The sequence below is a fragment of the Chelonia mydas genome, chromosome 1 (genome assembly GCF_015237465.2).
Source record: "Chelonia mydas isolate rCheMyd1 chromosome 1, rCheMyd1.pri.v2, whole genome shotgun sequence".
Taxonomy (NCBI): Eukaryota; Metazoa; Chordata; order Testudines; family Cheloniidae; genus Chelonia; species Chelonia mydas.
In genome coordinates, this window is record NC_057849.1 from 319,359,787 (window position 1) to 319,385,007 (window position 25,221).

General features: G+C 40.6%; 1 protein-coding gene across 5 annotated transcripts in view; it reads left to right on the forward strand.

The window, feature by feature from the left end:
- LRRK2 (leucine rich repeat kinase 2) overlaps nt 1-25,221 on the forward strand; it is a 119,594-nt gene that overhangs the window by 22,766 nt on the left and 71,607 nt on the right. For all 5 annotated transcript variants that reach the window (XM_037889121.2, XM_037889120.2, XM_043551390.1 and 2 more), the window contains 9 exons: nt 119-207; nt 2,260-2,394; nt 4,376-4,510; nt 6,035-6,166; nt 8,543-8,662; nt 9,887-10,011; nt 11,370-11,449; nt 12,110-12,216; nt 13,632-13,761. In XM_037889121.2, the coding sequence (XP_037745049.1) occupies nt 119-207; nt 2,260-2,394; nt 4,376-4,510; nt 6,035-6,166; nt 8,543-8,662; nt 9,887-10,011; nt 11,370-11,449; nt 12,110-12,216; nt 13,632-13,761 (1,053 nt within the window). The remainder of the gene's footprint in view (nt 1-118; nt 208-2,259; nt 2,395-4,375; nt 4,511-6,034; nt 6,167-8,542; nt 8,663-9,886; nt 10,012-11,369; nt 11,450-12,109; nt 12,217-13,631; nt 13,762-25,221) is intronic.

Sequence of the window (25,221 nt, forward strand, 5' to 3'; positions counted from 1 at the left end):
AAAAAGCTTTCCCTAGGTTAAAAAATTTTATTTCTTGAAGCAAGTGTTTGCTGTATATCTGTATTTGGTATACTTTGAACTAACATTTGATTAGTATTAATATTTTTTTCCATTTTAGGCATATTCTTAAAATGCTTACTATCCACAATGCAAACAGAAACCTCTTGATAATAGGACTCAAGACACTAAACCTACTACTCTCTTCAGGTATTATGCATTCTACTTTCCTAATTGGTATGATATTTTTAATTGTAGACAATAATATAAAATAGGTTATTCAACACATTGTGCCTGATTCTTCTCTGCCATGCACCTCTGTGCAAAGTAGGAGTAAACGCTACAAAATTGTAATAGTAGTATTTGCACCTACTTTGCACTCACTTTGCACAGGTGTATAGAACTCCACTGACTGCAAGGCAATGGAAAATATAGACTTTCATTTTTGCTTCTAAGAATTTTTGTTCAGAACCATCAGCATTAGCATAGTAACAGATGCTTGCTGAGTAGTTATGTAATTTTTCTTACTAACTGGAAGGGCAAGTTTAACTGATTCTGACATGCTTCTATTTGTAATAGCTAGTATTTCTGAAAAAATCAGATTCTCTTGGAGACACAGTAATTTATATCATTCTGCTCACTAACACACTGATCCTTCTACACCCTGAGAGCTTCCTGTGAGATGCTGAACTTTTTGAACTCCCACTTAAATTAATGGGTATCCCCAAGGGTTATATTCTGCCACCCTTACTCTCACTAAGTAATATCTTACTGTACAAATACAATAGAACCTCAATTTTATGAACACCTATCTTACAGTCAGTCAGTTATAGGAACCATTTTTCCCGATGGAAAAAAATCACATAATGAAAGTGACATTGTGGAAGTACAAGTCAGCATCCCTTCACATTCTGGTGTCTTCTGTGCATTGGAAATAACTTTTCAGTGGTTTGAAGAACAAGAAGAAAGCAATGCAATGCATCATACTGCAAGTTAGGCACCGAACCTACTGTAATTTTGAGATGTTCAGTTTTATGAATTTTTTGATTTTATGAATTCCTCAATCCCCAATTAGTTCATAAATTTTAGGTTCAACTGTAGTGAGTACTATGGGCTTGATCCAAAGCCTGTTGATGCCAGCGGAAGTCATTCCATTGAGTTTAACAAGTTTTAGGTCAGGCCCTATTTGCAGACCAAGGTACTACTCAATATGAACAATAACAATGGCAAAATATGGCCATTAGTGAATGACTACTGCTAGTAGTTTTCCTTCAGTTTCATATGTCCCAGTGCTCCTAAGCTATCAACTAGTTATTCTATCGCAGGTTATTTCTTACTGAAACTGTTCCTCCCAGTGTTACAGTAGATGTAACTGATGAATCAAACTTTACCCTTATCACTGCATTTTGGTTGTCTTACCTCGGAAAATGTATTGGAAACTGTATTTTCTGTCACAAAGAACTTTAATTATTCTTTATTTATATATATAGTATGTATACTTTAATTATATTCCAGTTAGAACTGCCTAGCCAAGGAGAATGCAGAGCTGTAGGACTATACGTTCTCTATATACTATAGGTTCTGAATAGAACAGAATAGCTGCAACTGAAATAGTACGCATAATGAATCCTACTTTTCATTAACACAACCTTGAAAAATTGTCATGAAAATGTATTAGTCCAACAAAAAATACACCCTTCCCGTGATAATCATTATCATGAAAGAGCCTAATGATATTTTACTCATCCATCAGAAAAATTACTTGTCATAGGTGAGTGGTTGAGTGGAGTTTTGCAAGGCTGTTTTAACCCTAGCCTTCTGATGAGTTGCTTTACATGGTCACCTATTTACTAGACACTTTCACCAATAGACAGAGTATATCATAGACTTTTAAAGAACCCATGTTAATTTAAAACAAAATGGGTTCAAGACATGTAGAAAATGCCATAAGCATATTTTATTCTTATAATACAAGCAGTTGGCTTGATGCTTCAGTCATTATATAGACAATTGTTCCATTTGGATTTTGCCTGCATAGGAACTGAAGGATTGGGCCTAGTGACAGCAAGTGACTCTGGGAAACCCTTATTTGCTGTAACAACACATGGATTTAACCCATCATAGTGAAGAACAAAACTAATACTTTTAAAGATAGTATGAAATAATTTGTAATTTTATCAAAGTACCATGCTTCAGACAGAAATGATCCATGTAGCTTAGTACAGAATGTAATCACGTCTCATTTTCTCTTGTGCTGTATAGATATAATTACAATTATGCTCTTAGATGAAGAGACAGATGTATTTTTGTTGGTGTTTGATGCTATGCAAACCTTCCCAAACAATGAAGAAATCCAGCAATATGGATGTAAAACTTTGCACATGCTTTTTGAGAAAGGTATTTATATTTTTCAGTTTATCATGATGTAATGATTCATAATTTGGGAATAAACTAAAGATGACTACCTAGCTGCAAAAATACATGCTATGAGTTCTGAACTGTTATATTTTTATATAAGTAAAGAAAGGATCACACCTCAGTTGATTGGGTGAATCAATACAAAATCCAGCTTTCAAGATCATACGAGAAAATACTCCATTGACTTTAGTGCTGCTAAAAGTCAGTCCAATGTCCATGTGTAAATGTTTTCACTTCAGAATAATTGTGATTCTGATTGTTTATGTTTCTGAAATTACTAAAGGATTGAAGAATTTCACATTTACTGTATAATCATTTGTTATTTTAATGTTTCTTCTGAAAAAGAAAATCTTTATGTACTGAAAACCTGCAAAATAGTTTTTACTTGCCATAGCTGGTTTTGATAGACCATGATATGATTATTAAAGCAGGTCTTGAATCAAATTGAAGCATCTTGTTTTAAAGTTAATTTTAAGGAATGCAACACCCTTACTGAGCCCACAACTATCTCTGCTCAACACCTATAAACAAATCTCCACTCCTCTGCTTCTGCCAGAACATATATAAAAATATCAGACAATTAGTATTTCTCTCTCCACCATTCATATGTCACTGTCTTCTAAGCTAATAGGGACAATGGCTATATCTTCACAAGTTCTTGTACAAACCTAGCACAGTAATATCTCAGTTTTGATCACGGTCTCTGGTGATAAGGAAGTATAAATTTAAATTAATATTAGTGTCATACGTGTTGTTTTAATTTGTAAAATGTAATTTATGTAATTATTTCAATTTTTTTCTTGGATTTGATAATTTTCTTCTTATAATTACTATTATATTTGTTTGGACTAAATTCTTTGCTCCTTTATCAAACAAAACTCCCACTGAATTTTGTTATCCATTCAAAATGGAATAAATAAGTGACAGGATTTGGCCACGTGAACAAATAGACTAATAATGCAAAACACATGCTCCATTCATTTGATATGCTGCTGCTGACAATTTTGTCTTAGAATTAATGTTTTCTTGCATTTTTACTCATATAAGTTGGATTATCCATTTATACAAATATAGTGTTCTAAAACAACCAAAATTTTAATGCAGCGTACACTGGTAAGCGGCTGTAGTACATAATTAATACGCTATATTCCCAGATATGCTTAATACATGACATGTACAATGGCAAAGGCCTACAAAACTAGTAAAAGATATGACGTTATATCAGTGCTCATTCTAAAAAATAAATGGAATGTGTCATTATGTCCACACAACTTTAGGGTTTGATCCTCTTTGTAAATACTTTTATTTTCTATTAGAGCTCACAGCTATAAAACCATATCATGACATTGATTTTTAAGCAGTTTTCGTCACTGGTTTCAATAAAATGTTCTGCTTAAAATTCAATTATATAAAATAACTCATTTTAATGTATGAAAGAATTTACCAGTTTTTACACTGCATCTCAACCATGTGCAAAAAGAGAAACTGATAAAGTTAGTTAATCCATTTATGTCTACACTACTGCCTATGTCAGCAAAATTTATGTCTCTCAGGAGGGTGGGTTTTTTATGCTGATAGGAGAGCTCTCTCCTGTTGCCATAGAGTGTCTTCACCGCGGGCGCGCGCACACACACTGCAGCGGCATAGCTGCTGCTGCAGCTCAACCTTAAGATCTTACTTATGTAAGCAACAGAGCAGTCAATTGATAGAAAACAGGTGTTACAGTTCCCATTTCGTTTGTTATTGTATCATAAAGGTTTTAGCCCAAAGGAAGACAATGCTGAGAAAAGTCTTAAATTATTGAAAGGATTTTAGTGTCTAGAACACTTACCTTGTGCAAAAGGAATAAAATAAATATCAGAAAACTTTGTAAAAAAAAATTGTTTTTAATTAATACCAAGCTGTACAAGTATATTATTTCCTTAAAACATACTACATCTCTGTTTGCTTTTCAATTTAGTTCCAGAAGAGCAGCTGACTGAATTTGTTGAAAGCAAAGATCACATGATCATACTGAATGTGTTAAAACAGTTTCAAGAAAAAGAAGATGTAGTACTTCCGGCACTTTATTCTTTACATTCATTAGCTGGTCCACGTAAGTGCATTACTATAATATTTGGGGCTATCGGTCTTTTCAAATCACTCACACCAGGACATTCAGTTCTGAAATGTTCTCTATACTGCTTCATGAATTCCCAGAGTAGTTCAAAGGAAAGCCATACGCATTGGTGCACTGGATGGCTTTTGGCATCTGAGGAGGTCCGGTTTAGGTGGCTGAGCAAATCCGCTTTAGCAGAAGGTGGGAGATTAGAATGTGAGAGCAGCCTCGAACCCCTCTGTGCCCACCCAGTCCTGGATAGCTATTGGCACCTCACAGGCTTAGAACTGCTCGATTGTTCCATTATTTAAGATCCACTCTATTTTTGTTCTTCTTTGGGTGGAAGCTTTCAATAGTCTTTTTTGTATATTTGGGCTACTCTTATAATTAATTATTTGTGAAGTGTATAGAATGCTGTTTGTTGAACACAAGTTTAGTTTGTCATAACTGAGAAATCAAAAAAGTAAACACTTGAAAATGAAGGTGGTTTCTCAGCTGCTAAGAGTTATATTAATTAAACATTGTGGTTACTTAGTGCTGAAATAAAATATGTGGCCTCCTTTTACTCTGAAGTAAGCTGCTTCAGAATTCTTACAAGCTCAGTTGTACTCCAGCCTAAGCGCAAATGTCTACATAGCTATTTTGCAGCCCCGCAGCCCAAGCCCAAGTCTGCTGATCCTGACCAGCTGGGTAGACATTTAATTGCTAGGTAGACATACCCTGACTTAATAGAGGCAGACCTGCTTTTTGTCCCCATTTCTATCGGAAGATGATCTGCTCAGCCTCTTTCACTAATCATTAATAAGAATTTGTTGTTGTTGTTTGCTATATACTGCTTGCACTTTAAACTAGGTGTAGAAATAGTTGTAATTAAAACCTGCACTTTGGCACATCATTCAAAAAGCCAGAAGCATACCTTAGCTGAACACTTCTAAGCATTTTCTATCTATTGAGTGGGCATAGGGCAGAGCTAGCAGCCAAAATAAGTGATGTTAACTTGCCCACAAAAAGGAGAGGAGATTAGAATTACAATGGTTAGAGCAGGATACTAGGGGTCAACATTTCTGGGTTGTATTCCAGGCCCTGCCGCTGAACTGATGTGATGTATATCCTTGGGCTAATCACTTAAATACTGTATACTTCTGTTTACTCATCTGTAAAATGTGCAAAGAAATATTTACCTACCTGTTTACAGATTTAATTATTATTTGTAAAGCACCTGGAGACCTCTTTATGAATGGTGCTATATAAGTAAAAAGTATTATTTCTGTTAAATGGCTAACTATGTAATAGAAGCACATCAGTAACAATTCACACTCTAAGTTGAAGTAAAATAGCATTTGTAAATATAGGTTTTAGCTAATGTCTTTCATTGTGGAAATAAGTAGAAATAATAAAAATTGTCACAGTGGCTGAAACCAAAGTATAGATCCAGTTTTTGAAATACATGTACATATTCAAACCTTATCATTTAATTTTTCTTATTTAAGAAGCATAACAATGTTGTTTTTTTTACTTTAGCCAGCAATGTTGAAGTGCTCATGTCTGGAAATGTTAGATGTTACAATGTCATAGTGGAAATGATGAAAACATTTCCCAACAGTGAACCAATTCAGGAAGTGAGTTGCTGTTTGTTACACAAGCTTACACTGGGTAAGTTCATGAAACAGTATTTTATACTGAATTTTTTCATTGTTTGCTTGCTTCTTTAACAGGTGACAGTGTTGCTAGTGAAAAGATTACACAACCAGTTAACCTTTAGAGAAGAACTAGATTAATGTTTATATCTAGCCAGGCAATAAAGAATTTATTTGTATTGTGGTAGCTCCTGAGGCCCCAGTCACGTAGACACAACGCTGTACAAATACAGAACAAAAAGACAGCCTCTACCCTGAAAAACTTACACTCTAAGTACAAGCTAAGTTAGAGGAGCTAGATACAACAAACAGACAGGAGAAGCACAAGGCAACAATGACATCTATGTGTGCATAGTATCCAATCCTTCTTTTTAGAGTTCTTACAGCATGGAAGATAGTTCCTTCTAGGATTTCATATTTGAGGTGCTGATGCAGAGTACCTGAGAAACAACTGATGGTACTATATTTTCTTGTAGAAAGTGTCCTTTGGGAACTTATGTATCCTCCTTATAATGCTCCCAAAGATTCACATCACAGTAACTCTTCTTCTAGTCAAGGAAAGTTGGACAAGGTTGTTTCTGGATCGTAGAAATGCTTCAGTCTTGACTACGGTTAATCAAGAGCAAAACAAGGTGCTCCTCCACCCTCACAATGGACATAGTGTTATGCTCTATAGTCTCTGCAGCCCCTGCTTGCCTGAGAAGTTTGGGTGAAAGTTTAGGACCTGGATTTGGATCTCCTGAATTGTATGACTGCTTCTAGAGTGTCAGTCTGATGTGTTGATATTTTACTTTTGGTTATGCCTGGTGTAACACACAGTGAAATCTTACTCTGTTTCATCTATAGTTTTTATGCTCAAATTAGAGAAGTGGTGAAAGCTTGCAAATTCAATAGCTCATGTTCAACTATGACAAGACAGAATGACCACTCTTGCAGGTCTGAACATGATCTGGTAATTTAAAGGCATTTACAGTACAAAATATGTTCATTATCTGTGTCATATGTTCATACTTTTCTCTTTTAGATGAGCCTCTAGAGAGAGGCTCTCAAATTGGTTTATACCTAAGCACCTGAATGCCTGTAAGCTACATAAAGAAATGCAGGAAGAAACAGCTATTTAACAGAACAGGGCACCACTACATAACAGGATAGTGGGTGAAGAAAAATACTATATCCATTTATAAGGGGAATTAAGTTAGACATTTCAGAGTGATGCAGATGTGCTCAAGTGCTTTTTTAAATTTGAGCCGTAGAGCTCAATCCTGCAAGGTGCTGATCCTGTTGATCTCCTATTGAAGGCAATAGAAATTTGAGAGTGCTCAGCCCCTTGCAGGATCAACTCTATAATGAGTTGGAGTAAGTAAGGTTCACTTCCTATTGTGTGTCAGAAAACCACAAGTGGTATGTTCTTCAGTTTTACATTTCATCTGAAGGGCTAAAGAAAACTTAGTCCTTTTTAAACCTTTGATTTTTTTCTGTCATATTGGTAGAGTGATTCAGCTCTCTCTCTTAATTAACAATTACTAAACAAAATTAAATATCAGATACAATAGATGTAACTAGCAGAATATGTTTAATGAAGTGGGTACTCCTAAAGTAAGATGTACATGTAGTATTTATTTTCCTTGGGGGGCATAGGGAAATTTTGGTTTTTATTTGTTTGTTCTTTGCAGTATTCCTTACATTGAACCTACGGCAGGAAATGCTGCACATGCCATAGTAAATGTTTCTTTTTAGAGATGCTCATTATATATACAGCAAAGATATTTATCTTTCTACTGTTTCAAAATGTGTAAACTCTTTTAGAAGCTTGTGCTAAACCCTGATCTATTTTGTGTGGAGAGATCTCTATTTCAGAATATAGGTCAAAACAGTTAGATAGCTTCTCCTATAGGGTCAGTCAAGTGTCAGTGCAGAAATCAAAGTTCAGGTCTATACTTTGGCTAGTCATTTGAAGGCAGCAATAGCTTGGAAATAATGCAGTGGCTGCACACTCTGCCTTTTGACAGAGGTGGGACTTCATTTTGCTCTTCATTAACACTTTCTGTAGCTGCCTAAAGGAATGGTGTTTATAGGCGCTAGAGAGTCACATCCAGCAAGTCTCATCTGAAGGTAGATAAAAGCCTCTTTGAAGGATTCAGTGGAATATAGAGGATCCTCATGAGTCCTTCCTACATGAAAGAGGAGGAGAAACCAAAGTACCCAGTTCCCTGTTTTTCTTATTCTTGGCCAGTTATCCTCATTTCACAAAGCAATTTACTTACTATGTCAAACAAATTAACTGCCTCATCTGCTGTTTTTCTTCAAGCACAGTATGTGTGGATGTAGCTATATTGTCTCTGTATATAGATCTAGCTAGATATATTCAGATAACATTTTAATCTATTTTTAGGAAATTTTTTCAACATTCTGGTATTAAATGAGGTACACGAAGTCATTGTGAAGGCTGTTATAAGATACTCTGAAAATGCAAAGTTACAGGCTGCAGCACTCGGTTGTTTAGCTCTCCTCAGTAAGTAAATTCCTTCCTAATTACCTAAACACTTATATATTCTCAGTTGGGGTGCTAGCGTAATTTCCTGTGGTTTCATAATTCTTCTGTATTTTGTCATTAGTAGATTTCAAACAGGAGTAGGGCTTAACAAGGCTAGGTATGCAACAGTGTTTTTTCCTGCTTACCTGTTAGAGCTCATTGTTTTGTTGTAGCATGCCAGTATCTGTACCAGTTAATCGCGTCACCTACCCTCAACTCAATTGGTATACTGTTTTGATGAGCACTAACATATCTATTCACAGGCTGCAATCCCTTCTTAGTTTGAAAACTGTTCAGGGTAGTGAATATAGGAATTCTGAATCTAAGGTCGATGGTTGGTTTGTGTATCTGCATACTAATACTGCTATGGCAGTTGACTTCTGTTTCCCAGCAGGATGGTGTCTGTGTTCTAGAAATAAACTCAAAGTTTTGAGCTTTATTTGAAGCTGCATTAAGGCCACAATTTTTAAATGTGGGTGTCTGTTAATTTGTTAGGGGTGTGATCCTGTAACCCCTTACAAATGTGAATAACTCTGTCTCACACTGCAGTCAGTTGGGTTGCTCATGTGAATAAGGGTAGCAGAGGTGTAGCAGATAGCAGAACGGTGCCTACTTTGTGTAACCTTTAATACCGTGTTGGCAACCATTCATTTTCATAAGTACTGAAATTCACTGACAATTTAAAACCAGCTTGTTTTAAAATCACATTTTATTTTACTCTTGCCCAGTACTTCTCTTAGCCAGTTCAATGTACCCTTCTTTTCCAAATGACAGAAGAGTGCTGGAAGATCACGGTGACTCTGTGATGAATGGCAGTGTAGAAGTGTCGTAGGGTCATGTTTTAACATCTGCAGTATTCTTTATGTGAACATGAAAATAAATGTATGCATGCATTTTTAAATTAGAAATATGGCCTGAGACATAACTACATTTAATTTAAAACCCTCTTGTCTGTAATGAACTTTTTAAAATATTTTCATAATGTCAAAGAAAATGAGAAAAATCTGTTGCAGAACTTGTATCAGAAGTTTTCATCCTTCCTTGAAGGAACTGGCTTATATCACCTTTCTCTGGTAAAATCAGCTTTGGCTAAATCTGATTTAGCCGCATAGGCAGAGATGAACACCCGCGTAACTCAGAGTGAGAACAAGTCCTAAATCTTTTATTTTCACAATAAGAATTGATTGTCATTTTATTTTCAAGCGGAAACAATATTTTTAAATCAAGACTTAGAGGAAAGAAAAGAAGAGGAAGAGGGAGAAAAATTATATTGGCTGGAAGCATGCTATAAAGCATTAAAATTGCACCGAAAAAACGTAGATGTACAGGTAAGAATTTTGGGAGTGTGTGTGTGTGTGTGTGTGTGAGAGAGAGAGAGAAAATTAAAAAAATTAAATGCACAAGTTAAGGTGTTTAGAAAAGTAATTCTCTCAAATGTACTAAAATTATAGTCTGGAGAAATAAAGATTGGGTTTTGCTTAATTATTAAAATGGCTTCTCATGATAGAAGTGCAGACATGTGGCCCCACTCTTTTTCACAGAAAGGTTCTTTCCACCTGTTAGAGGGTGCCATGATTTAGAGAAGCAAGAGAACTCAAGATTGTTAATAAATAATAAACCCCAACAGGCTGTAAAACAGTATGTTCATTCAGTTGCAATATCTTCTGTTGTGTCCATCAGATTACACCTTTTATAAGAGTGAGACCCACTTGTGAAGAATACTCTTCTCTTGGCAAACTGAAACAAGTTAAATATTCCCCCAAATCAGTAGGTGAATCTTGACTAACAAACTATTTATTTATAGTAAAGGGAAGTCTGAATAAAGAGAAATGTATCCTATTTGTGATCATCATTATTAGCTGACATGATACTGAAAATGACTTATTCTAGCCAACACTGACTGGTCAGTAATGGTCAGCATAGTGTCAGCTAACTCAGTTCTTCACATTCATGTTTGAACACAATAACATTTTCTCACATAGATAAGCTCTATATGATTGAACTGGAGTTAGGAATCAATGCTTGTCACTTCTCCATTAGTTCATCTCCTCAGTGGGCTGGTCTCAGTCACTTCTTCAGATCATGCATATGTAGTCAGTAAGGGTATAATTCACAGGTGGTACAGAGGACCAATGCAAGGCCTTGTAGGGGGCTGAAGTGGGGCCCGGGATCGTACCCGGTAGCCTTCATACCACAGTATAAGAGAACAGAAATGTAAGTGTTTATAAATTTAACCCAAGAGCCACAAGTCTCTGAAAAAAAGAATGAGAGACATATAGCTTGTATGGTCAGTGTCTGTCCCCTTATCAACTTGGTATTACTTAGCACAGTGGGAAAAAGAGATGGTCCATGGCTTGTTTGAACAAAAGCAAGCCAGAGAAATTCCTAAACTCTATTCATGAAATAAAACATCAATAAGAACATGAGAGGTGTGTGTATACGTGTATATATAGATATAAAGTGAGGCTTTCTGTCATCATAACAACCTGGATAACAAATTGTGACTGACTTAGTATTTTTATTCATAACTGTTTGGTTTTTTTATCTGTTTTTGATGTGTTGACATCCACAACAGAGTGGCAAAAATAATGGAACTATTTATAAAATGTCTTTAAAAATAATTTGTAGCTATTTTAAATTGTATTTGTTTTAAAAGTGTTTTATTTTGCTCTTGTTTTAAATTCAGGAGGCTGCCTGTTGGGCTTTGAACAATCTGTTGATGTACCAATGCAACCTTTATAAGAAAATTGGAGATGAAGATAAACAGTCAGTAGTAATAACTTGAACTATATATTTGGGAGCACGGAGGGATTCAGAACTCATTGTTAGGTCACGTGGGTTAATTAATTTACTTTGTTTCCCTTTTGTTGCTTTCTAATTCATCAAAACGAGCAGGGCCAGCAGCGATACTTGGGGCAGAGGATGCTGCCTGAAGACACTCAGCTTGCTGCTGTTCCCAAAAGATTAGGGCTGGGAGAAGAGCTTGAACCACCTGGTAGCTTGGGAGAAAAAGATGAGGAATAAGCCCCCAAATTAGATGGAAGGCTGAGGTGGAGGGGGCACTACTAAAATCAGGGAGGAGAAGCTGGACATGGGCGAGACAGAGGTAGAATCTCTGTTACCTCCTCCAGAGATGCCATGATTAGCCAAATTTGAAATACAGTTTATTGCATTCTTTTGTGGACCTTGACTCATTTAGACAAAGCTCCCATTTAATGTCAGGGAGACAGGAATTTGGCCTAATATGTGCAGTTTGCAACTATTTAAAGGGCTTTCTCTTTAACTATTGCTATGGCAAAATATTAACAACCTGGTATTATGATCTACAAAGAATAATTTCACTTAATTCTAATATAGATTCCTAAACATGTATTATAATCATTGTAATATGGCCATTATACAGTGATTTATTTATTTTTGTGAAAGGTACCCCATACACAGAGAAGCAATGCTAGCCATGCTGATGCATTCCACAGCAAAAGAAGTGTTTCAGGCAGCTGCTAATGCCTTGGCAACTTTATCAGAACAAAATGGTAAGGAAATTTAGTACCAGATACCCTCGTCTTCACTGTCAGCCTTCATCAACAATTCATTACAGTAATATTATAGGATACGTTTACATTATATCATCAGGGATTAGGGTTCGGAGAGCTCATGCACTGAAAGTTAAGCATGCACATAAGCATTTCCAGGATCACGGCCCTCGTTCTGTTGCTGCTCCTGCCCCTGATAATCTTAGGTAGAGTGAGACTAGAGACTGGCACCCTAACACTCATTCCCCAGGTGAGACTGCATTATGTTGCCACTAGACCTCCAGGCCCTCTCAATACAATTATTTACAGATTGAACTGTATAGTACAAAGTTGTTGATGCATGTAACAATATTCCTTTCTACATAAACCCAAATCATGCAGATGTGTTAGTTACATGTGAGCAAAAAGTTATATATTTGGATTTTAATAGCTATAGATATACAAACACAGTATGTATACATTATGATATTCAATTTTATTACAACAAGGAGTGGAATTTTCAAAGGTGCCTAAGGGAGGGAGGTATCCAATTCCCATTGAAATCCTATGGGAGCTGAGAGCCTAACTTTCTTAAGCTCCTTCTAAAAATCCCAGCCCAAGGTCTTTGAGTTTTGCCTTTTTTTTAAAAATTCTCCCACTGCTTTTTTTTTTCCCTTTTAAAATAACGTACTTAACACAGAAATAATAGATGGGGAGAAGCATCTTGAAATCTACAAGTACAATCTATAGTCAATTTACATAATGGTTTGAAATGTACATACTAGCTTCTGAAAGGCAGGAGTTAATGATAGTTATGATGACCAGTACAGGATGCAGTGTGGTATAAACATGACTGTTCTATTCTGCAGTGTTATTTCAGGTATGATGTACTCATTACTTAATAGGAATCAGATCTCAGTTATGGATTAAAGTAAATGGAGTTATGCTGGTGAAACTGAAAGACTTTGGACCCATGCAGAAAGTAACACTTATTTTTGGAGCCTTATTTTGAAAATTAAAATTTTCGGTTTCCTGCGTGATCACAGAAGAACAAACAATTAAAAATAGACTCAGTGATAAATCCTGCATCCCATAATGGTGACTTTGCATAACTGGAAATATTGGCTGTATTTGTTCCCATAAGGCACTTTTAAGATCCTAAATATATGGGCTAAGTTGTGCAAATACGCTCTACTCCAGCCTGTACTATTTTCCATTCTAGTTTGTATGTATATAAATTTTGTAAATAAAGTGTTAGCCTTGCAAAGTCTTACACACATGCATAACTTCAAATGAGCGAGACGTCCTATTGACGTCAGTAGGACTACTTGCCTTCTGCTAGTTAGAAGATGCACAGATGTTGGCGGGATCACAGCCTAAATGAATATATACATGAATATATATGTTTGTTCATATCATGCTTTCTCATGTTGTAGTAAATATTAGAAAGGTTCTGTTGGCCAAAGGAATACACATTAATGCATTGGACATAATGAAGAAACATTCAGACTCCCCTGAAGTGGCTGAAAGTGCCTGCAAAATGCTGAATCATGTTTTTGAAGGAAGGTAAGATATACCTAGTAATGTGGGATCATGTGATGTTCTCGTGCAGGTTTTAAGACATATTTAAATAATTGACAGTTATTTACTTCATGTAGGGTGAAAATTTACTGCAGAGCTGAAGTCACATAGTCTGAAGTCTGAATTTCATAAGCCCCAGGGTCAACTGTACAGAGGGGTGGGGTAAAGAGACTACTCCTGAGTCCTTTGAACCCCCGGAAATGTACAGTGGATACCATCACTAAATGGACTATACAGGCAGCCCATAAGCCACAGTGAATTCCATGTAGAGCTGAACAAATATTGGACATTTTCACAAACATTAATTCCAGTTGCTAAAGTAATTCCCTTTGATGGTGTTCGTTCCACCTTTATACTCACTTTCTGCAGATATTCTCACAAATGCATTTATTGTTCAGAAATTTGTCAGAAACAGAATGTTAGCAAGACAACAAATTTAGAACTCCTAGCCATGAGTACCCACACTGGAAACTTGATTCTAAGTGTTACTTATTCAGTCAAGGAACAGAAATATCCTATGTGCCTATCAAAACAGCTCAGATTTTGAATGTTAAATCATCTCAACAAACTGCACATGAATAAGCTACAAAAGAATTATTCACAGGAATTTTGTGTCAAATTTCAAGTAATAAATGTAGAATATCATGAACCTTTCTTGGACCACTCACAAAAAGTGAAATTTGTCAAATTTATTACAAATTACTTATCCAGTTCTTTTTCATCCCTCCAACTATCAGAGTTCTTTTCACATAGTCAATTTACTCAGGCTGTGTGCTGGGATGAATTTCACTCTAAAAATAAGCATCTCACTGGTCAACATAGCCTACCTACTGAGTAGGCTTACTTCTGTGGGAACCGTTTCCCTCTAGTTCTTTGCCTCACTTAAGGATTCTCTGAATGGCCTTAAAGATACTATAACCTGCTGTCATAACCATACAGCTAAGGGTAGCCTAGAATTCCTCCTTGCCTGAAAGGGGTTAAGAAGCTCAAATAACCTGGGTGGCACCTGACCAAAGGGACCAATGGGGAAAGAAGATACTTTCAAATCTTGGCAGGGGGAGGGGGAAGGCTTTGTTGGTGTGTTCTCTGGGGAAAGCAGAGAAGCATCAGGTCAAAAAAACTCCTTCTCCTATAACCATCCTGTACAAGTCTCTGATATTACAAAAAGAGTAAGTAAATAAGGCAAGGTGCGTTAGATTACCTTTTGTTTTCAACTTGTGAATTTTCCCTTTGCTAGAGGGAGGTTTATCCCGGTTTTTTATAACTTTAAAGTTTTGCCTAGAGGGGAATCCTGTGTTTTGAATCTGATTACCCTGTAAAGTATTTACCATCCTAATTTTACAGAGGTGATTCTTTGACCTTTTCTTTAAATAAAATTCTTCTTTTAAGAACCTGACTGATTTTTCCATTGTTCCAAGACCCAGGGGTTTGGGTCTTCGATCATTTCGTAACCAATTGGTTAGGATATTATTCTCAAGCCTCCCCAGGAAAGGGGGTGTAAGTGTTTGGGGGGGGGGATTGCTGGGGGAAGAGGAACTCCAAGTAGTCCTTTTCCCCGATTCTTTGTTAAATCGCTTGGTGGTGGCAACATTTACTTAAACCCAAGGTACAAGGGAGAATTTGTGCCTGGGGAGTTTAACCTAAGCTGGTAGAATCTTTCATGCGGGTCCCCACATCTGTATCCCAAAGTTCAGAGTGGGGAGGGAACCCCGACACTTGCTTAGAAATACAATAATGAATTGGGCCACAATCTTGCCAACGCTTTAAGTGTGTGAGTAGTCTCATTGGAGTCAGTTGGCATGATCATCAGTGCTTCCAGGATCTAGGCCAGAGGTGGGCAAACTACAGCCTGTGGGACCATCCTGCCTGGCCCCTGAGCTCCCAGCTGGGGAGGCTAGCTCCTGGCATACTCCCCTGTTGTCCCCTCTCCCTGCAGCCACAGCTCACTGCGCCACCAGCACTCTGGCCCGCTGCTCCTGCTGGGTGGGTGGCATGGCTGGCTCTGGCATTGTAAGGGGGCGGGAGGTCCCGGGGGGCAGTCAGGGGACAGGGGGTGGTTGGATGGAGCAGAGGTTTTGGGTGGGGGCGGTCAGGGAATAGGAGGGGCTGGATAGGTGTGGGAGTCCCAGGGGGCCTGTCAGGGGCAGGGTTGTGGATAGGGGTTGGGGCAGTCAGGGGACAGGGAGCGGAGGCGGGGTTGGATGGGGCAGAGGTTTTAGGGGGTGGGCAGTCAAGGGACTGGGAACAGGGGGGGAGGGGTTGGATAGGCGTGGGAGTCCCAGGGGGGCCTGTTGAGGGTGTGGGGCAGTCAGGGGACAGGGAGAAGGGGGTTTGGATAGTGTAGGCATCCCGGGTGGGCAGTTAGGGGCAGGGGTCCTGGGAGGGGGCAGTCAGGGGACAAGGAGGGGAATGGAGGTTGATGAGTCAGGGATTCTGAGGGGGGCAGTCGGGCAGGAAGTGGGAGGGGCAGATGGGGGCAAGGGCCAGGCTGTTTGGGGAGGCAAAGCCTTCCCTACCTGGCCCTCCATATAGTTTTGCAACCCCGATGTGGCCCTCGGGCCAAAAAGTTTGCCTACCCCTGATCTAAGCCTTGCGTTGCATTCAGTCCCACAAATTCTGATTCAACTGTCCCTATTTACCTAAGCAATCTCATTAGACTTTATATGATCTTATCATTTTACTTTGACATTTTCATTGCGTTATATCTTTGTTTTATAAAATGTTAAATTGTCTCATTTGTAAAGTAAACACCAGCATATATGCATACAACAATGGAGTAAACATTTTTGGGAAAAGAGAGAAAATAATCCCAAGGCACTGTTGCACTGGCAGGCATCAAGATTACTGTGGTTTAAGAAAGTTAAAAAGAATACTACGGCTCTCAGTACCATGAAGCTAAACAAATTTTCAGTTACTTTTTCCACTTCCCATTTCCTTTTCAGAACAGGTGACAATAATAAATAGCATGCAAAGAAAATCTGTGCCTGAAGTGTTTTAACAAGTACAAAATTACAGCTCTGTTTTGGCTGATATGGATAGAGTTAATCAAAAGTTGATAAGTGCTGATAATTTTTTAATTTGTGTAAATATATAAAATCCTGACTTAAGACTTAAAGTCTTACAATCAACTAAGTATATTTTTAATCTATTTTTTTTCTTTATCCTTTAATCAGAGATGGAGTTCACTCTACTTGAACCAGATTTTTATAAAAAAGCAGAAGGTTCTTTTCAAGCCAAATTATTGTAATTCTTTACGGTGGTGAAATCTTATTTTCCATTTCAGCATGATGTAATGAATGAATTTGCATGCCCTGTTCTTCCAAACTGCTATAACTGAAAGCCATTGTTTGTCTAGAAACAGTTGAATTAAAAGTCATAGTTGTTCTTCGAGTAGCGTCCCTGTGGTTGCTCCACTGTAGGTGTGTCTGCATCCCTGCACTGCTAATCGGAGAAGTTTGGTAGCAGTGTCGACTCAGCCCATGCACACGCTGCTCCTTGCCTGCCACGAGGCTGGCCAGTGTGCTCTGTTGAACCCTCCTCCGTTCCTTCTCAACTGTCCTTGGCTAGTAATGGAGTTATAGCTGTCCATTTGTGGATCGTTAACTCTTAGAATTGCTAATTTTTACCTTCCCACAAAGCTTTCTTTATTTGTTTTTTTTATTTTATTTGGGGTTGGGGGAGACAAGCTTTTTTTTTTTTTTTTTTAAGGCATGGTCAATGTGTGGGGGGGAATCCGATGGACAAGGATGCCCAGCTTGTCCGCCTTCAAAAAGTACCTCAGTTGCAAGGAATCTATCCCAGTGATTGATGAACACTTGCAGTGTGTTCGCTGCCTGGGAGAGAAGCACATTCCACAAAAGTGTGGCTTGTGTCAGCAACTGAAGCCCAGATCCAGAAAGACAGAGCTAAGACTCAAACTCCTACTCATGGAGTCGGCCATTCAACCTCTGCAGTCCCGGCAGGAGCTCTCACCACAACCCTTCAAAGGGAGGTGAACCCACAGAGATGAGCCACTCACATAAGGTCTCTAAGAAAAGGTAAGTGAGTCCCCATAGAGAGCCCCAATCGAGCTGGAAACTATCAGTACCAATGGCACTGAAGCCATCTGAATCTGGTACCCAAGGCAAGTGTGATACCAAGCTGACTGAGTGAGCTTAGACTACCTAAAGACCCAATGGGCAAGGACAACGAAGCGCTGGTACTGTGGAGGCGCGAAAACATAGAAGATCCTCTCCGGGGAAGGCTCCCTCAGTACAGATGTCTGCACCAGTACTGACCCCAATGTACCAGGCACCGACAGAACTCACTACCAGGTCCACATCTCCACCCAATCGGTGCAAGCCTCTTGGGACACCTCCACTACCAACGCCTTCCACACTGCCAGATTTCTGGTGTGCAATGGATCTTTCGGTGTCTGATACACCAGACTTGCTCCTACTCAGTACTGGGGCCTCGATACAGAGTTCACCCAGAGACGTGGAGTTACCAAACTCTTCCTGCCTTGCACTGCCCTTCTCATCATCGGAGTCAGAAAGTGAGCAAGAAGACATGGATTCCCACTGCTCTTCTCACCTGTCATATGGGGCTTAGTTTCACTATGGACATCCGACTTATTGTCCCCCTGGTTTGGTCAACTGTGGTACCAACTGCCAGGCCCCTACCCATCACAATAGCCATACTAGGACCCTTGGCAGGCTCAGAGATGACAAGCCTCCTATGCCTGTAGTGTGGCACACCAGCAAACAAGGAGACACTCTTCTTCAGCTGCAGCTTCAGGGGCTTCTGAACCCCCTGAACAGGCAAGGAGGAAGTAGAGGCTGAGGTGGAGGAGGAAGTCACTCCTCAAGCCCACTTGTCGTCATCACCAGACAGTGATGTCCACTCCACCATTGACGGTTGATTTGAAATTATTCCAGGACTTGGCACAGGGAGTGGCTGAAGCCCTGCAAATACTGTTATAGGAGATTACTAAGTCTCACCACAAGCTGATGGACAATATTCCTCCACCTCCTCCAGAGTGGCTCTCCCTATTAAGGAGACACTCCTGGATCCCACCAAAGTCATATGGCAGAACCCTGCAGCAGTCCCACCAACATGCAAGCAGCTAGACAAAAAGTATTACATGCCAGCAAAGGACACAGAGTTTCTCTTTTCCCATCTGCCTCCCTATTTGATTACTGTGGATGCAGTCTATTCTAAGGGCTGCTAGCACCAGTTCAAATCTACCCCTTATGATTGGGACTGGAAATGCCTGGATCTGTTCGGCAGGAAGGCATATTCCTCAGCCACGCTCCAGTTCCGCATAGCAAACTACCAAGGGCTTTGTTGGCAAAATATAACGACCAGAACTACATGGAACTCAGTTCCTTTACTGAGCAACTTCCTGATTCTCACAAGAAACAATTCAAGGCCATAGCCTATGAGGGCCAACTGGTCAAATGTCCCTCCAGTCCACACTAGATGCAGCTGACACGGCTGCACACTCCATTTCCACAGCCATTGTGATAAGACTGGCTTTGTGGCTTCATTTATCCGGCTTCCCTAAAGAAGTCCAAACTTCAGTGGAGGACCTTCTTTTTGAAGGGACAAAGTTATTTGCCAAGAAAACCAGCACATCCCTTCACATGTTGAAGGATTCTAGGGCAACTCTTCGATCCCTTAGGATCTATACTCCTGTCTACAAAGGAAAGTACAGCCCTCAGCCACCGTTCAAGCCCCACTCACAGTACTCAGAGATTTTACAAGCCACAGAGGAAGAAGTCTAGGTTCCCCAGGCGACAGCAGTCAGATTCTCAACCAACTTTCTCTTAGCTCCCAACTTTGAAGTGGCAGTTTTGATGGGTTGGTTGAGGTGCCTGTAGAACATTCTCCTCAATATCTCCTCTCTAACCCCACCCATCCCTTTGGAGACCATCTTATCTCGTTCTGAAGCATGTAGGAATGGATAACCTCTGACAATTGGATGCTGGAGATGATCCAAGATGGATATGTCATCCATTTCTCCTCCCTCCCCCATCCCAAACACCCTTCCCCATCCCTCTTCAGGGACCCTTCTAATGAGAGTCTGCTACATCAGGAGGTAAGCCATCTCCTCAGTGTAGGAGCCATAGAGCCTGTCATAAAAATAAAGGGAAGGGTAAACCCCTTTAAAATCCCTCCTGGCCAGAGGGAAACTCCTCTCACCTGTAAAGGGTTAAGAAGCTAAAGGTAACCTCGCTGGCACCTGACCAAAATGACCAATGAGGAGACAAGATACTTTCAAAAGCTGGGAGGAGGGAGAGAAACAAAGGGTCTGTGTGTCTGTCTATATTCTGTCTTTGCCGGGGATAGACCAGGAATGGAGTCTTAGAACTTTTAGTAAGTAATCTAGCTAGGTACGTGTTAGATTATGATTTCTTTAAATGGCTGAGAAAAGAATTGTGCTGAATAGAATAATAATAATAATAGAATATTTCTGTCTGTGTATCTTTTTTGTAACTTAAGGTTTTGCCTAGAGGGGTTCTCTATGTTTTGAATCTAATTACCCTGTAAGGTATCTACCATCCTGATTTTACAGGGGGATTTCTTTATTTCTATTTACTTCTATTTCTATTAAAAGTCTTCTTGTAAGAAAACTGAATGCTTTTTTCATTGTTCTCAGATCCAAGGGTTTGGGTCTGTGGTCACCTATGCAAATTGGTGAGGCTTTTTACCAACATTTCCCTGGAAAGGGGGGGTGCAAGTGTTGGGAGGATTGTTCACTGTTCTTAAGATCCAAGGGTCTGGGTCTGTAGTCACCTAGGCAAATTGGTGAGACTTTTTACCAAACCTTGTCCAGAAAGTGGGGTGCAAGGTTTTGGGAAGTATTTTGGGGGGAAAGACGTGTCCAAACAGCTCTTCCCCAGTAACCAGTATTTGTTTGGTGGTGGTAGCGGCCAATCCAAGGACAAAGGGTGGAATATTTTGTACCTTGGGGAAGTTTTGACCTAAGCTGGTAAAGATAAGCTTAGGAGGTTTTTCATGCAGGTCCCCACATCTGTACCCTAGAGTTCAGAGTGGGGGAGGAACCTTGACAGAGCCTGTGCCCATACATCTAAGAGGCAAAGGTTTCTATTCTTGCTACTTCCTAATACCAAAGAAAAAGGGAGGTTGGATACACATACTGGACCTCAGAGCACTCAGATATATGAAGATGGTCACTCTATCAATGATTATTCCAGCATTAGAGAAAGAAGATTGATTTTTCTGCCCTCAACCTCCAAGATGCGTACTTCCACATTTCCATCATACTGAGTCACAGATGTTACCGTAGGTTCATGCTAGGCCAAGAGAACTACCAGTGCAGAGTACTCCCTTTTGGCCTCTTGTTGGCCCCCTGCTTATTCTCTCTGTGGTAGCAGCTCACTTATGCTCTCAGGGAATCATGATTTATCCTTACCTGGATGACTGCCTTCTCAGTTCCTTTGCCAAAGCCCAGCGAGTCACCCAGACGCCACTGAATCTGTACCAGAATCTGGGTCTACAAATAAACATTAACACCGGTACAAGACTAGAATTCATAGGAGCTGACCTTGACTCCATCCAGGCAAAAGTGTTCCTCCCACCACACAGATTCTTCAGCCTATCCACGCTGTTAGAGACAATACAGTCCAGCTCCCAAATCTTGGCCAGACTGCCTCCAGCTCCCAGGGCATATGGCCGCAGGCACATCAGTCATAGCTCATGCCAGACTATGCATGAGATGCCTCCAAGCCTGGTTCAGTTTGGTTTACGGGCCGAACAGAGATCATAAATTTTTTTCGATGCCCAACAAGGTCAAGTAATCCTTGGACTGGTGGAAAGACCCAGTAAATGTATGTATGGGAATCGCATTTGTTCGGCCTCCCCCATTGTTACTCCTGACCACCAGTGCATCCCTCATAGGCTGGGGTGCACATCTCAGTGGTCTCATGGTGCAGGACAAATGGTCACCATCTGAAACGTGCCTTCACATCAACCTCCTCAAACTCAGAGTGGTCAAATGTGTGTGCTCACTTCCTCTTGCTGATCTCACGCACGCGCGCGCACACACACACACACACAAGTCATGAGGGACAATGTGGCCTGCATGTATTGCATAAACTGTCAGGGAGGTGCCAGATCACACTCCCTTTGTATGGAAGCGCTAAAGCTATGGGACTGGTACATTTCCCACAATGTCATAATATCAGTGGGAATACCTCCCAGGAATACACAACACAACAGTGGAAAATGTCAGCTGCAAGTTCTCACTCTACCATGAATGGGAAATAAATTGAGTGGTCCTACACGACATATTCCAGCAATGGGCGACACCGACAGTAGACCTGTTCACTACTTACCAGAACAAGAAATATCCTCAGTACTGCTCCAGAGCAGGGATCAGATGACACTCCGTGAGGGACACTCTCTTCTTCTCATGGGACAAGGGTCTTCTTTACACCTTTCCCCCCATTCCCTCTAATTCTGAAAGTCCTGTTGAAAGTGAAAAAAGAGAAAGCAAACATCATATTGATTGCTCCACCTGGACCGGGCAGATGTGGTACCCTTACCTGTCACAGCTGACATTATGACCACTGATGACTCTTCCAATCATTCCATATCTGCTGTTGCAGAATGCAGGACGCGCACTCCATCCCAACCTGCAGATTCTGTGACTCAAAGCCTGGTTCCTTCATGGTGTTAGCACATCTTCTCTGAGGAGGTACTGGAGGTGCTGTTACACATTGGAAAGGAGCTACTCATACTACCTACTGTGAGGGAGTCAGACCAGAAGGATATAAGAGTTGGGGAAGGTAGATATATCGGCCTCAGGATCAGCAGGTCCCTGGAGAGCCAAACAAAGGCTACTCCAGGCCAATCAAGGCACCTGATGCCAATTAACCAATTAAGGTCATTAGGCTAATGGAGACAGGTGGAACCAATCAAGGTCTCACTCAGACTGCTTAAAAGCTTTCCTTTCAAGTTCCCTGGAGAGAACCCAGGTGAAAGGATCTGGAGGAGGAAGCATTGCTGTATCCTGAGGTAAGGTGAAGCTAGGAAGAGGGGACCATGGGGGAAGTGGCCCAGGGAATCAAAGCAGCATTTAGAGGTGGAGGGAAATGCACAGCTGCTAGCCTTAGGGTCCCTGGGCTGGAACCCGGAGTAGAGGGCGGACCCAGGTTCCCCTCGCCCCCCCCCCCATACTCTACAGAGATCCCCTTGAGAGGGGAAGCAAGACTCGGTCCATTCAGGAGGTGCCTAATAAGCTCTATGGAGCAACAAAGACTGTGGGGTATTTCCCCTTTCCATCTCCCATACTGGCCTGTATGAAAGTAACTCAATAGGCTGTGACTCTGGCCACTACACTCTGAAAGGAAGGACACATTGGGGCCTTAGTGAGTTTGAGGCCCCTGGATCTGCCAGAAAGTGCAGGACCCACAATTACAGGCTCGGAACTTTGTCACACTACCTACAAAAATGGAAGAGATTTCAAATCTGGTGTCAGCCCAAAGGTGTCACCTTAAATGCAGCCACCCTACCGGTAATCCTGGATTACCTGTTAATTCTCAAGAAATTGGGTCTATCAGCTTGGTAAAGGTTCCCCTAGCAGCCATTGCGACCTTCCACCAGGAGTAGAAGAATACTCAATCTTCTCTCAGCTGACCACAAAGAGGCTTCTCAAAGGCATAGTAAACCTCTTTCCCCAACCCAGACCTCCCACTCCTCAATGGGATCTCAACCTAGTGTTAAAAGGACTGACTAGACAGCCATTTGAAACCATGGCCACTTGTTCATTAACTCACCTTTCAATGAAGATAGCGTTCCTGATTACCATTACCTCAGCAAGGATAGGGGAAATATGGCCCTGATGACACATCCCCTGCCCCCCTTTCACTGTGTTCTTCCCTGGCAAAATTACTCTTCAACCACATCTAAAGTTCACTCCCACGGTGACTTCCACTTTTCATATAAGTCAGCTTATTCAGCTTTCAACCTTTTATCCTAAACCTCATCAGGATAATAGAGAAGCCATCCTCCATATGCTCAATGTGAGGAGAGCCATGGCCTAGAACAAGAGCTTTCAGAAAATCTCAGACTCTTCCTCTCCATTGGCAGATAGGTCAAAAGGTACTGCAATTTCAGCTCAGAGATTCTCCAAATGGTTCTTGAATTGTATCAAGCTCTGTTACCAGATACATAATGTAGCACTCCCATCTTCAATACGCACACATTCTATGAGGTCAGTCTCCTCCTTCATTGCATTCTCCAAGGATGTCCCTATATCAGAAATCTGCAGAGCAGCTACCTGGGCATCTGCTCACACCTTTGCAGAACATTATGCCATCCTGGGACGCTCGGCTGCAGATGCCAGATTTGGTGTCATGGTGCTATCATCTATAACAGCCTCAACTCTGAAGCCCCAGCCTCCAGTGGTGGGAGTCACATACAGTGGAACACCCATAGGGACACTGCTCGAAGAAGAAGTTACTCAGCTTATGTAGTAACTATGGTTCTTTGAGATGTATCTCTGTGGGTGCTCCACGACCTCCCCTCTACTTCGGAGTTCTTGTCTTTGACTCTGCGGTAGAGGAGGAACTGAGGAGGGTTCACCCGCGCACGCTGGGTAGCCTCGTGGCAGGCGAGGAGCCACACATGCACCAGGTGAACAGACGCCAAAGATCTCTGATCAGCGGCACAGGGACACAGACACATCTTGAGGAACCATCGTTACTGCATTACTGCACAAGGTGAGTAACTTCCTCATCTTCCTGATCAAGTATTTCCTCTTATTTCCTTATCACATGAATGTTAATGTGCTGCACAACCATATTTACATATGAAAGTAGCCATATGCAATCGCATTAAGTCCTTTTAATTGGAAAGAAAGTGCATTTTTATTTACCTAATTCAGTGGTCCCCAAACTTCTACAGTCATGTCCCCCACCTGGTCTGCGCCCCCCCAGAAACTGCTGTTGGGAGCAGAGCCAAAGCTGCGGTCAGGAGCTGGGGGGCCAGAAGGCCAGGGGCAGAGTGGGGCTGGGTTGTGCACCCTCCCTGCCCCCAATGGGGGCACGCATGGGCTCCATTACCCCCCCCCAAAATAGTTCCCCCATGCCCATCTAGGGGGGCATGCCCCACAGTTTGGGGACCACTGACCTAATTGTGTAATAGAAACATTCTAAAGGAAATATTGCTATGAAGAGTGAAATTTAGAAAACCCAAAGGACAGCAGCCTTAGCATGTGTTTAGGTGCTATTTTTTACCACTTTAAAAGTAATGAAAAAATATTAAAATTAAAGGAGATTGCCCTCAAAAGCTAATTAGAGGCTTTGTTGCTACCCATTTTGGAATGCCAATAAACTGAGCTAGGGTTTGTGTTTTGATGTTAATAAATACAGTTTTGATAGATCAAAAGCTGACATCACAGATTGCAGAAATGAACAGAAACAAGCATCTGTCACTTCA